General features: G+C 35.8%; 1 protein-coding gene across 1 annotated transcript in view; it reads right to left on the reverse strand.

Annotated features, from left to right (window-relative positions):
* Positions 1-202: 202 nt before the first annotated feature.
* The window catches only part of LOC143649202 (vomeronasal type-2 receptor 116-like), a 32659-nt gene continuing 17918 nt past the window's right edge, over positions 203-14943 (reverse strand). Inside the window, 7 exon segments of the mRNA XM_077119392.1 lie at positions 203-718; positions 721-1058; positions 1061-1123; positions 6916-7039; positions 7472-7699; positions 8473-9279; positions 9670-9966. Coding sequence (XP_076975507.1) covers positions 203-718; positions 721-1058; positions 1061-1123; positions 6916-7039; positions 7472-7699; positions 8473-9279; positions 9670-9966 — 2373 coding nt within the window.

Consider the following 14943-nt stretch of genomic DNA (forward strand, 5'->3'; position numbering starts at 1 on the left):
ATCAAACAAAACATACCATCAAGTTCAGCATATTAAAACAGGCTTCTATTGTTGAAGAGAGAAAAAAAGTAATGAAATAATAAATATTAAGGGACCTATACAAAGAGGTATATGTAGGTATATTTAGAAACAGAGGTTATATTTAAAATATGACAATGGGAATCTGTGGTTTCTATTAATTGTAGGAAACATGAGTTAAAACTTAAGGAGGCTTACTGCCCTCAGAATATGCTTTACATTGTAGTGCATGCTGAGTGCTCCTCTCTGGCCTTGACAAAATAATATAGCATTTGGGGGCAAAGATGCAGCCCAGCAATCCAGCACTGGAGGCCAAGATGGAGAAGGTCTCCACGGCCACCATGACATTCCCCTCGGTGCTGTGGTAGACGGGGAGGAAAGTGACCCAAACACTGCAGAACACCAGCATGCTGAAGGTCAAGAACTTGGCTTCATTGAAGGGGTCAGGCAGGTTCCTGGCCATGAAAGCTATGGTGAAGCTCCCCATGGCCAAGCATCACAGGTACCCCAGGACACAGTAGAAGGCAGTGACTGAGCCCTTGTTGCACTCGAAGATGATATACCCAGGCTCAGAGTGTGCGTCTATGTCAATGAATGGGGGAGAAGTTCCCAGCCAGATTCCACAGAAAGTCATCTGGATCAAGGAGCAGATGGGAATAACTGAGTTAGGTGCCCCTGACACCAACCACTGCCTCATCCTTCTCCTTGTACAGTGACCTTGAATGCCAGAACCATGGTGATGGTTTTGGCCAAGACAGTGGACACGGCCATGGTGAACACCATTCCAAATGAGATTTGTCGGAGGATGCAGGTGGCTGTGTTAGGACGACCGATGAAGAGGATGGAGCAGAGGAAGCACAGGAGCAGGGAGATGAGCAGGACGTAGCTGAGAGCCCTGTTGTTGGCCTTGACTATGGGAGTGTCTCAGTGCTTCACAAAGACCCCAAGAACAACAGCCGTGAGCAAAGAGAAGCAAAGAGCTGTGCAGACCAGAGTCATCACCAGAGGGTCTTCATAAGCCAGGAAGGTCACAGTTTTTGGAGGCAGCGAGTTCTCTCCCTGTTTGCATACTGATGATCTGGACACTTCACACACTGGTCTGTATCTAGTGAGAAATGCAAAAGGTCATCAGCCCAATAATTTTCTCTTATTCATAGGACCCCAAACGAATCACACTGGACAATTTTTGCCAAATTCTGTCCAGCTCTTATGGATTTTCATGTTTCACCAAGTTTGGTTTTCATCACCCAAACGTTCTCTTAAACCTCTGGTCTTCCTTTAGACTTTCAATTTAATAACAGTTGCATTTATCCTTCACTGTTGGGCTTTATTTCTTTTCCTTTTAAATACGTATTGGCATATACTATTTACTCATAAAAAGGCACAAATCATAAGTGTATTTGATTAATGAATTTTGAGGATGTGAACACCTGTAACACCACACCAGGCCAAGGAATAAAACATATTCAGTCCCTTAGAAGCCCCTTTCCTTACCCTTTATCCCTTAGCATTTTCCCTGACACATCTCCAAAGGAAATACCTCCTTTATTTCTGACCCTATAAATTAAAATTATAAATTCTGCTCATGTACTTTTACCAAATAATATGTTTATGAGAATCATCAATACCATTGGATATAGATATGGTTCAATCACTTTTTTGGGTGGGTGCATGATCTGGGAATTGAACTCAAGTCTTCATTCTAACCATTGAACCACCCATACAGTTCAATCACTTTTTAAATACATGTTTTTTGTTACTTTCCTTTTGCAAACATATCATATCCAGCAAACATACATTTCCCATTTCCTCTATGCCCAACTCCTTAGTAATATCTACTTTTATGTCTCTTGGGTTGTTTTATCTAGACGTCTCTTATAAATGGCTCTATAAAATATCTGTTCTTTTGCATCTTAATTATTTTAATGAGTATAATGTTTACAAAGTTCTTCCATGTAGCAGCATATCTCAGAAATTCATTTTTATTTGTGATCAAATAATATTTCATTGTGTATATGCACCATATTTTGTTTATCCAATCATTGTTGATGGACATGGGCATTTTCCATCTGCTGGCTACTGGGACTAACACTGCAATAATCATCGTGCACAATTACCTATTTGAGAACCTATCTTCATTGTGTTTGGGTATATGCCTAGAAGTGGAATTACCAGGTCATATGGCAATTCTACATTTAATTTTTTAAGCAACTGCCATACTGGTTTCCACAGTGGTTACACAACTTTACATTCCTACCAATGGTGCATTAGAATTTCAATTTCTCTGTGTCCTTTCCAACACTTGTCAGTTTACATTTTGAAAATGTGGTGATCTCTGTGCTTGTGAAGTGGTATAATCCATACACTGATACTCCTGGATAGAATTCAGTTATATTAACACATCATATTTTATTGAACCATTTTGCTACTGATGAATGTTTGGATTGTTTATGGGGTTGGGTTATTACTAATAATGCTGCTATGTACATCTTTATATGTCTGATATGAATTTCAGTCATAAAATATACAAGTACCCACCTTTGCATGCAATACCATACATTTTGCAAATAGTTACATCAGTTTTTACTCCAACAAAATGTATTGGATTTCTAGTTGTTCCAAATTCTCTCTTGACACTTGACACAATATCTGTTTAGTTTTAGCTATTGTGGGGGATATTTTAAGGTATTTCACTAAGAAATTTTTTGGCAATTTCCTTGAGACTAATTAATTTGAGCAGTATCTCAAATGTACATTGCACATTTAGAGATGCTTTTGTGTGAAGAGCCTGTTTACAAGGCATGCCCTTTTTTCTAAAGGAGTTTCTTCATATCTTGTTTTGTGGGGCCTTTCTACATATTCCACATGTGCTTTCTTATTGGCCCCATCTATTTTTTCTTTACATTTCTTTCTTTGTGCGTGTGTGTGTGTTTTTGTTTGACCCTATCTATTTTTTAAATTTTGTTTATTTTCTATTTATGATACATAACCACATACAAACACATTCTTATTATATGATCATTCCATTCTTATTATATAATAAATAACTCACACTATCATCACATTCATCATATGGTCATTCTTAGAACATCTGCATGAATTCAGAAAAAGCAATAAAAAGAAAACAGAAAAAAATTCATACATACCATACCCCTTACCCCTACCCTTCACCGATCACCAACATTTCAATCTACAAAATTTACTTTAACATTTGTTTCCCCTATTATTTGTTTATTTTTAATCCATATGTTTACTTGTCCGTTGATAAGGTCAACAAAAGAGCATCAGACAAAGGCTCTCACAACCACACAGTCACACGGTGACAGCCATATCATCATACAATTATCCTCAAGAAACATGGCCACCGGAGCACAGCTCCACATATTCAGGCAGTTCCGTCCAGCCACTCCATTACACTTTAACTGAACAGGTGATATCTATTCAATGCATAATAATAACTTCCAGGATAACCTCTCGACTCTGTTTGGAATCTCTCAGCCATTGACACTTTATTTTGTCTCATTTTGTTCTTCCCCCGTTTGGTCGATAAGATTTTCTCAATCTCTTGATGTTGAGTTTCAGTTCATTCTAAGATTTCTGTCCCACGTTGCCAGGAAGGTACATGCCCCTGGGAGTTATGTCCCAAGTAGAGAGAGGGAGGGTGGTGAGTTTGCTTGCTGTGTCTGGCCCTATCTATTTTTAGTATGTTATTGCAGTAGCTGCTTGTCATTTCACTAATGAACAGGAAATTGTAGTTTCATATACTTGCATTTACTTAAATTTGGTTCTAAGACTGAGGCTATAACTGTCTTGTTTAAGAAAGTTTTGCCTTCCTAAGTTGAAAGAATAACTGTCTTGTTTAAGAAAGTTTTGCCTTCCTAAGTTGAAAGAATTTTTCTCCTTTGACTTCTTTTACATTTTTAAACTTTTTACATATAGATCTATAACAATTCTCCCTTTGTTCAGTCCATATATGACCAATATGTTTCTGGATTTGCCACTTGGTTCCTTTCACTTATTTTGTATCCTTATGCTGAACCACATTACTGTGACTTTAAAAATCTTGAAACAGGAGAAGTGTTCCTATTTCATTCTTTATTTTCAAGTTTGCTTTAGCTATGCTTTTGTTTTCTTCATATTCTTAAGAATTTCATAAGTTCCCATTCCAAAAACAGTTGTGATTGTGATACCAATTGCATTGAATCAGTAGATCAATTTAGAGAGCACTGGCATCTTGAAATGTTGCATCTTTTCATCACTGGGCATGGATTATCTTCCCATTACTTTCAGTCTTCTTAAAAATTTTATTAATATGTTTCTATACTTTATGAGCACAGTCTTTCCAAAATTTCTTTAATTTTATTTATGTGCATTTTATGTTTTCAAGATACTGTAAATGTCATCTTTTTAAAATTTCATTTTAGAATGCCTTATGACTGGCCTATATAAATTTATGTATGTCTAATTTCCTTGAACTCAGACCACTGAAATCAGTTTATAAAAATCTTCATATTTTATACTTACAAAATAATATCACCTGCAAACCAATCAGTTTTATTTTATCATTTCTCGTGATTATTCCTTTCACTTCTTTTCTTATTCTGCTGGTCAGGACCCCCAGGGTAATGTCTAGTGGAAGAGGTATGTTCAGCACTTTAGTCTCTTTCTTGATCTCTCTGTCCTGAAATGCTTTCACTATTGCACCATGAACTTGAATGCTTGCTCTAGTTTTCAGGAAGTATTCCTTATGGGATTATGATGGTTTCCTTCTATTCCTGATTTGATTTGATAAGAGTTGTTTTTGTTGTTCTTTGTTTTAAGATCATGAATGGGTGTTGAATTGTATTAAATGTTTTCCTACATTTATTGAATGATTATTTCTCCTTTTCAGAAGGCTCATGTATGGAATTACTTTGCATAACCAAACTGTGTCATGATATAGCCTCTTTATAAAGAGATGGATTGGGAATGTGGAGTTTTAAAGATACCTGAGTTTACATGCAAAAATGAAAGTGTCCTGTAAATTCCCTTTCTTGCAATGATCTTGCCAGATTTTGGTACCAATTTTATGCTCTTCTCATAAAACAAATTGCGAAGTTTTCCTATTATCTGGAAGAGTAAATGAGTATTATTTTTTCCTTGAAACTTTGGCAGAATTCCCCAATGAAGATACTGGTTGCAATAAAACTTTATGAGAATATTTTAAACCAGGGATTCAGTATCCTTGGTAGATGTTAAACTTTTCAGGTTTTTAAAAATTATTCTTGGGACAGTTTGGTAACTTTTACTTTTCTGAGATTTTGTGAATTTCATTCAGATTTTCAAGTGTATTGGCATGAAGTTATTTTTACTATCTTTTTATGATGCTAAAAAATGTCAATACAGATGACTCACTTTTGACTCCTGCTGTGATTTATCATGTAATTTTTCATAATACATCTTTCTAGGAGTTTCCCACTTTGTCTTCTACTAGAATTGGCTTTGATGGTATTATCCTCTCCTTATTTGGCTTTTATTAAGTTTTCTTCTTTATTTATAGCTTTCTGTCTTCTAACTTCTTTATGATCAGTTTGTTGTTTTTTTTCATTTTGTGATGAATGCTTAGAGCTTACATATAAATGTACATACTAAATAATAAAAAAACTTATGTAAAATTATACATTTTTCTCTAAGGAAGCTATAACTCCATCCCATAAGACTTGATATGTAATATTTTCAATTTCAAAACATTTTATAACTCCTATTGTATTCTGTTCTTTTAAATACGTATTGTTTAAACATTTATTTATTAATTTTCAAACACGTTGGGGGCAGTATTCTTCATATGAGTACATGAAACATATACTCAAACTTGCCTTATACACAATGTGTACATAAATCATTTTCCCAAATTGACTAAACACCAGATTATATTATCATTCTCAACTTGTTTCAAAGAACAAAAATCATAGTATTTATTTTATGAAATTAAACTACATATAACTCACAGAAAGAAAATTAGAAAATCAGCACTAAGGAGGTGAATCCAGCATTTAATATCATGAATATAAGTAATTTCAAGATGTTAACTATAGTACGGAACAATCACAAATATTGGTTTTCTGTCCGTTTTCTACATCATGTGCTAATCTCCATCCCCAATCTTCTCTGTGCTCCTGTCACGTGAACCTTTGTTTTCCAATTTCCTGAGCCTAATAATTCTGCCAAGAATTTATTCCACCCTTCAATCATCTCACCTAATACTAATTCTAATCCTAATTCTACTGCTTCTGTGGAGAACTTCATGATCCCCTCCTCCTAATAGATACTGCTCCATGGTCCCTGTATGCACCTTTATTGCAGCCTTTAAGGATGAATGCAAACTGTCTCTGTTTTCTCTCCCTACTCGGCTCTAAACTAGAGCAGAGCAGAAATTGAAACCTATTCACTGAGCATCTGCTTTATCATCATCATGTTGAGCAACATAGAAATACCTTTTTCTTAAATCAATCACAACTTTTCTGAACATCTGTTCTGTGTCCACAGTGTGAGACACAGGAAAACTGAGGATGGTTTAAATCCATGTCTTCAATGTAATCTAAATAGATGTTCAAACAAGAGAGGAAGCAGGTAATTATAATACCATGTATTAAATTCCAAGATATGGATGAAACAGGTTACTGTGGTGTGTTTAAAAAAGTGTTTCCTAAAAAATATTTTGCCTGGAATGACTCAAGCTAATTCAGGGCAGAGAGTGTCATTTCAATGGAAAATATTATTGATTATAAAAATTAAATTAGTAAATGAAGGAAGGAAGAATTTTGACTCTGCATTTGTCCTCCATATCCCTCCCAATTCCTTGTATCATTTGGAGACATAAAGGAGAAGTGGGGAGTTTCACTGTGGACATACAATTACCTGTCTCATTGGAAATCTCATTCTCTGGGCAGGGGGTACAAAGAAAACAACAGGCAGGCTTTCTTTCCTGAGCAGTTTTCCGGAATCCAGGAAGACACCTGTCACTGCATGCAGACAGAGGAGTCTGAAGAAAATCAGACATGTGTTGTTAACATCTGTGACTTTAACCATCTAATAATTAGGCTATTTGGGATATTGGACCATTAATGAATTTAAATTTTAAATAAATCAAATTAATGATTTGTTAATTTGATAGCCTCTCTTTTAGCTATCATCTGTATGGTGTGGGTGTCATCTGTATGGTGTCATCTGTATAGTGTCATCTGTATGGTGTGGTTTGAAATATATAATAATTTAGAAATATGTAGTTGAATAAATGTATTTTTCTCCATCCCTTGGATAGTGGGTAAAAAAGAAAATCTTCCACTTGAAAGGTGAGCTGTTAAATGCCTAGATTTGCCCATTTAGTGAACAGTAAGGATGTAGAAAACCCCCAAATACAAGATTTTGATAATTTATGTGTAATATAAAAAAGCATGACCTGGGTCCCACTCACCTCTGAAAATCCTATGGCCCATGCTATCAAACCTTCAGATATAGATAATTGTTGATTACATGACACATCTAAAGCAAATTGTCCTACTTTGACTTTAAGTCCAAAACCTTCTGGAAAATTCCAGAAGTTGAGAATGTCATAACTGGCATCCAATTTTCTTGCATCATCCAAATTCACTGGGTCACCAGCAGGATTGTTAAATTGGATGTTCCTCAGAAATGGGTGTAGCTAAAAGAGAGGCATCATTACGTGAGGAAGTGTGCCCCAATATTGAGGACAGAAAACCCAAACTCAGGAACACCCTTGATCCACTGTAAATCTCTGCTTCATAATGCAATTTGATTATTAGCATTCAATGAAGGAAAGCAAATGGAAGCATATGGAGGACTAAAATATAATGATGTTTGTAAAATAGCAGTCAGTTTCAATAGAAAACTCCAAAGACAATGGGATCAAATCAATCGGTGGTTGTGGGATGCAGGAAAATCTTAGTGGAAGAATCAAAACTAATGATTCTTTTGCTATCTGAATTCTCCAATAGCATCATCTTGCAAAGCAAGCTTATCAATAACTGCAGCAGTTGCAGTGGGCAGAATTAAATGAGATAATTTATTTATGGTATATACTACAGTACTCTGCTTATATAGTCAGTTAAAGAACAAGTTCTCTTCATGTTGTCCCAAAAAATTTCATGGAAGATGTCTGGATATTTCCTATTAAAAACATTCATTGGGTGCGATTTTGAGGTCCTTAACACAAAGCATTGTCCTTAATTCATAACTCATTCCCTCTCTGCCACTTGACACTTTATTTTTTATGACATTTCTATGTAGGTCTAGATTTACCTCCTAGATGGTGAACAAAGTACATAAACTTCTGTGATTTTGGAGAGTGATTCCTAAACTACCTGACACAAACATACGTGGAACGCGTGGAACGCCAAAAGGTATGTTTATGACACATCTTAAAATACATGTTTTATGAAATGGAAGAGACATTACCTGCCAGGGTTCAGTCACCAGCTGATCTCCATTTCCTACTGACTGTCTTTCTGCTCGTTGAAGAAGCATTTCATGAAGGGTCTGAGCCATGGCACACACTGCATTGTACACATGATAACTCCCTTCTTTCATGACCTTCTTGAATTGCCAAAAAGGCAAGGACTCCAAGGAGGCATTGATTGGACATTGCTCCAGTGTTCTACAGTCAGATTTAGAAACCAAGCAGTCAAAGCAGATGGTCCACAATTTAGTGAGGTAAAAGTCTTCTGGGTATTTGGAAGGGTTAACTGTCTGAATAAAAGTCTTGAAACCAGGTATCTCACCATGATGATGTGAAAAAATGAGGGTTCCATGGAATGAGTCAAGGAGAAACTCTCTCTCGTTGGAGTAAAAATCCCACTGTGAGGTTGTGACCCAGACTTTCCAGATCACTAAACATTCCCATCTGTGAAAGCTAAAACCTAGCAGTGAGTCAGAGTCCCCATAAAGGACAACCACATTCACGGAGGATTCCTTGATATGCAAATTATAGTGCCAGTACTTTGAGAAAAATAACCTCTCAGTGATTGGGATCATTTCCAGAAAGGCTACACAGACTCCCTTCCTGTCCATCTCTCCTCTCAAGTCCCAGAGGAAATGAACTCCTCTCTTGTCTTCTGAGATGGTCAGTCCCACCCAGGTCCAGCCAAAATGCAGCATCAATGAGACCATGCCAAGGGCCAGAGATGTGTCCTTAGGAGCCATCTGATAGAGAGATGAAAACTGGCCACCATCACTCAGGTCAGGATCAAAAAGGCCATAGGAAAGCTAAAGGGGAAACAGAAAGTGAACCTGTGTGAGGGAGAGGATTGGTGAGAAACATGACCTCAGTCCTTGTTAATATTAAGCAATGATGGGAAGCGATAGAAGGGAAGAGTTGCATATGTTGTGATCTCATCCTACCCTGATCCATGAGAGCTTTCTAAAACACAACTGATGATTCTGAGGTTGAAGAAAATATTTTTGTCTCCCCCCCTCACTGTTCTTTCTATTCCAAATAAAGACAAGGGCACATCCTGCCAAGGGTCTGTATACTGGTTGTATGCTGAGAGATGCACAGGTACAAGTACTTCATTTCCCCCCCTTTTTCTGAAAAGAACTGAAAATGGCACTAAAGGAAACATGATTTAATTTTCCCTCCCCTCCACCCAGGCTCACCTGTGGTACTTCGCAGAGTTCAAGGAGTGTCCCAATCTGAGCAGACACTGCCCATGTTGTCCCTGTGAGAGATGCTACAGATTTTCTCTCTGTCCTACAGGTGTAATTAGGAATGCCTTTGTCCAGCCCTGATTGCCAAAGGATGGTACTCTCCAATGTCCTCTGTTCACTGTGTATGGTGTTATAGAGATCATATCCCAGAGAAATATTGGGTAAAAGATAGGGGTTCCTGTTGATCTCTTCAATGGCAAAAACCAAAGCCAGGACAAACTGGTAGTTTTTCGTCTGAAACCTGCACTGAGGGCACAAAGATATTTAGGCAAATGTACCAAATCACAGTTATCTTCAAATCCAGCACAATGACTGAACTGAGAAGGAAATCACAGTTGACTGAGGCTCTATGTGGCAGCAGTTGGTTCTTTTGAGATCTTAGAATTTTAGCTAATGCAAGTAATATAATATTGGCTCTAGAAGGTCTTGACTGAATGCTATATACATAGGGGAAGAAGACACTATGTACAAAGGAAAGTGTGATGAATGGAAAAACAGACTGACTTTCTGATGGTATTTGCAATTTATTCTTTGATTCAGAAACCACAGTGCTTATTATCATATTAACACATTATTAACTGTTTTTTAGTATGCTGCTAATATGAACATGAGGTTGAAGACAGAGTAATTCCAACTGAAGGGTGTATCTCCTTAATGGTTCAGCTCCACATCATGAGCAAAATCAGATGGGCTTGGCAGAGGCATAACATCTGGAGGTCCCACCAGAAGACTGGCAATCATATAGCCTAAGCCTTTACCCCATCAAACTTTTGGACATTCCATCATGAAAAATCAATAAACTTTCCCAGTGCCTGCCCATGCAAAAGTAAAAAAAAAAAACAAAATAATCAACAACCCGAAAGGGAACCACAGAACCCCAGTGAATGTTGAATCATAGAAGGAAGGAATATTTAGTAGAAGCAAAAACCTGGAGAGGGAGCTGATCCTTACCTATAACTAAAAAGGATGGGGAACACGTTAGGAATCTAACTGGAAAAGCATCATAAAGTCTAAAATGTCTATTATCCATTTCTCAGTTTAAAACTATAACAATTATGTTAACGTGAAAAATCAACATCTTCAGTAGTATCTCCTCCAAATGATCCTTTTTTTTTCACCTTCCGGTGTAGACCTGTGCACAGTTTCATTTTCTTTCTTAAGAAATCATCTCCCAGGCCCAAGAAAATTTCCTTCCCTTTCATTACCTGAGATCTGCAATTCCACAAGAATAAAATAGTCCCATATATTTATTTTGAATTTGCTTTTGTTTAGACTTAACATTTTACTAACTGTTCCTGTTCCCTGTACCCTCTAGGAGAATGGGTACTCTTCTATAGTTGGACAAGGGGTTCCAAATATATCCAATAAATCAAACTTCTTAAACTTGTTTCACCATATAGTTTATATTATATATATATGCATATACATATATATTATTTGTTTGAGAAATATTGAAATTTCTCACTATGATTGTTGATTTTATATCTTCTTGTTTCTCTTTTTTTGCTTTATTCATTTGAGTCTATAATATCCTCACATAATATATGACAATCATTGTACCTTTGTGATGAGTTGGACCTTTTATCATTATGGATTGACCACTTGATGTCTAATATGCCTTATATCCTGATCCATTTTCCCTTAATATAAAAATACTTACCACCAATTCATTTTAGTTAGTACCTGCCTAGGATATCTATACATTCTAATGCATACTCTGGCTTTCAAGTTTTTCTTTTTTTCCAATGTAGTCTTATAAATGCATTTCACAGGTAAAAAGCATGATGCAGCTTTATGAAAATAAATTGAATTATCTGAAGAACACAGAGAGGCAGCCGCATTTTCCTTACTGCAGATGTGTCTTGTACCTGAAAATAAAGCATCACTATTGGAGTAATAAAGAATAAAGCTTGCATGTTACTTAGGTTCTCCATTGAGTAGATGCTAAAATGTAGTTAGGAGTACGAGAAATTTACTGGTATATAAGAACTTTGAAAAATTAAGGAAGTGAAAGTTGGATTAGGCAGAGAGAGCTTCTAATCACAATGTGAGATAAAAATCCTCAGGCCCCACTCCTTATCTGCTGAATCAGAGGGTCTTGGGGGTGGGTGGTGTTTAGCCATCCAACTGTGTTCTTTTTTGTTTTGAATGTGCAGGCACCAGGAATCAAACCTGGGTTTCTGGTATGGCAGGCAAGAACTCTGCCTGCTGAGACAGTGTGGCCTGCCCCATCCAACTGTGTTTTAACAAACATTTCAGGTGATTGCAATGCATGATAGTGTTTGAGAATCACTGGTTTTGGAAAAAAAACATAATATCCAAGAAATAAACATAAATGCAGAAAAAGTGGTTTTAGAAAATGTAAAATACAAGATAGTTAAAACAGAGAACAGACAAAATCGTCTGGATTGACAGGTCAAATTATGCCCAGATTGCCTGGATTTGAAGAGAGGATTAAGAAGTAAAAATTTAGTAAAATTTTCATCTAAGTCAATGAGGCAAGGCCTCAGATTCTGTGTTCTTCTTGCTTTTTTTTAACTGAAAAGTACTCTAAAATAGAATGCAAATAAGTTGCATATTGCCAAGCTAGTAGGGGACATTTTAACTAGAACAATTGTACAACTAGCAAACCTAGGAACAAATAAAGGAAGTGAATTACAGCAGCTAATAAAGAACCACAGAGGTGTATCCACATATATCATTTCAATTATTTAAATGATTTTTTCAATATTCAGTGCTAACCTATGCACAGACAACATATGAAATCAACACTAAACATAGGTGCCAAAATACCAGGGATTATCCATGACATGCCATAAAAATATTAAAAAATAAAGTTACATTTAATATGAGACAATTAATACTTTCACACACACTTAAGGCAAAATAAATGTTAAAGGAGAAAAAAAGTAGGGTCTAAAAAGCATTAGCACCACATTGTAAAAGCAATTAACAGCATGGAATTATACACTTAAAAGTGCTTAAATAGCAAATTGCATTTGATATACATATTATTACATTAAAATAAGTAAATAAGTAAATGAAATAAAAAGCACATGATCTGTAATACATATCACGTACAAAATAAAGTTTTTATAAATATTAGGCAAAGTGGACTAAAATCACAATGACAGAATTCAATTTACCTTCTTGTAGTGTACCAAAAAAATCAATAAATGAATTATTTGTAAACTCGATTTCTCATATATTCAGGTAATTCACATACACATACACATGACTGTTAACATATAAATTTCAAACTTTCTGCCTGAAAAGCAGAGAAAACATATCATTGTAAAATTAAGTCTCATTCTTGTTTACCAAGTAAGTTCTACATTAGAATCAGTTACTGAATTACTGAAGCCATCAGAAAAGAGAGATTCTTTGACCAACCACTGAAATTCCCATTCAGTGGCTTATAAAATGAGCAAACAGGTTTCGAATCCAGTTCATTTAGCCCAAATAATTCTTGTTACACACCAAAATGCAGTAAACAAATAAGACAAGTTATTAACTAATAATCATACTCATGAATAATTCTTGGGTTAAAGAGGTAATCATACCAGCAATCAGAAATTAAGAGCAAGTTGCCAATGAGACAGAGAGAGAGGAAGAAAATTCCTAATCTGTGATAAAATATCTGAGGGCTTCATTTCTTGAATAAAAAACAGAAAGGAGGAATCAAATAATGTGAAGTAAACCTCAACTCAAAAGGAGAAAATCAAGGGGAAAAAGAGAAATAAAAGGAGTAAGAAATTAGTTTTAAAACACAAAAACAGTACACAACAGATGTAAATTATGCCCGAAGAAAAATAGTCAAGAGATCTGTTGTTTTAAAAGGGCCAATATAACTATATCATCCAGACAATTTTGATGTAGAAAAAAATAGAGAAAATAATGGTTAGCAACATTAGGTAAGAGAAAGGTACAAGGGTGGGCCACAGTGGTTCAGTGGCAAGAACACTTGCCTGCCATGCCAGAGGACCCAGGTTTGATTCCCGGTGCCTGCCCATGTAAAAAATAAAAAAAGAGAGAAAGATACAAGAATGAAGCCACAGAAGAAATTTATTATCATGAAGAGAACATTGTGTATAATTACATGTAAATACCCTTTATGATATTAATGAAAGGACTGTTCCTTTTTTTATATTTACTCAAAGGAAATATAATTATAATCAAGCAACTGAATGAAATATCAATGAAAGGGAGAAATTACACCAATGATAAGAGAAGATATCAGGCTTTTTTTTAAGAAATAAAATTCAAAATATACAGCATGGATAGATTCATAGAAGCTTCTAACATTTAAGTAAGAGAGAATTACTCTTGTGGAAAACTCTAGAAAAATATAGAAAAAAATGGAGCACCAAAAGTTTGACCAACACTGAAAAGAAAATATGAGTGAAGAACCATCTTAAGGAGATGATTAGCAAATTAGGTAATTGCTCACTAATGGCCCTTACACTTCATCGAGGATAAAAAAATATGTGCTCATTGAAGTGGAAAAAACATTTGAACAAATTCAATGTCTGTTTCCAAGTAACACTGGTTGTGAGGAAGGCTTTTCATTAGCATGTTTAAAAACAAGAACACAAACACCCTCAAAGTCAGAACCTCGGCTTGGCTTAATGCAAAGATAATGAGTCACACTCAGGTATGGGCGAGGGTGAGTCATGGCAGAATTACCCCCACCCAGGAGCTCATCTACCTGGTCAAATACACCTCCATTTCCAGATCTGAAGGCACCGACACTATTAACCAGGTTTATTGATGAAGTGTCATCTCCCTCAGGTATTGTGGGATTAAAAATGCTTAAAGAATCCCTGAACAAGAGGTATTTCTACTAAAATCACGATTAAAAGTGCATTCTGTTAGTCCCAGAATTACTTAGTACGTTCCTGGACTCGTTAGCCTATCAGATAATACAATAAAATAACAGGCAAAAAAGAATGGAAAGGGAGGAGCAAGCCACAATATTGTTCTGGGGATAAGACTGTTCAACTGGGAAGCCCAAAAGAAAATATGAAAATGATATGTAATTGATAAAGATGTAGTCAACCAAGCATACAGCTGTCAATGGTTTCTCAGTATAACATCAATAACTTATAAAAGCATTATGGGAAAATATGTATTGATAGCATTAGACTTAAAGTTTTCTCTGCCTACTGTGGACAAGACTATAAATCTCTACTGATGAATGTAAAAGCATTAAAAACAATATTA

The sequence above is a fragment of the Tamandua tetradactyla genome, chromosome 11 (assembly GCF_023851605.1).
Source record: "Tamandua tetradactyla isolate mTamTet1 chromosome 11, mTamTet1.pri, whole genome shotgun sequence".
Lineage (NCBI taxonomy): Eukaryota > Metazoa > Chordata > Mammalia > Pilosa > Myrmecophagidae > Tamandua > Tamandua tetradactyla.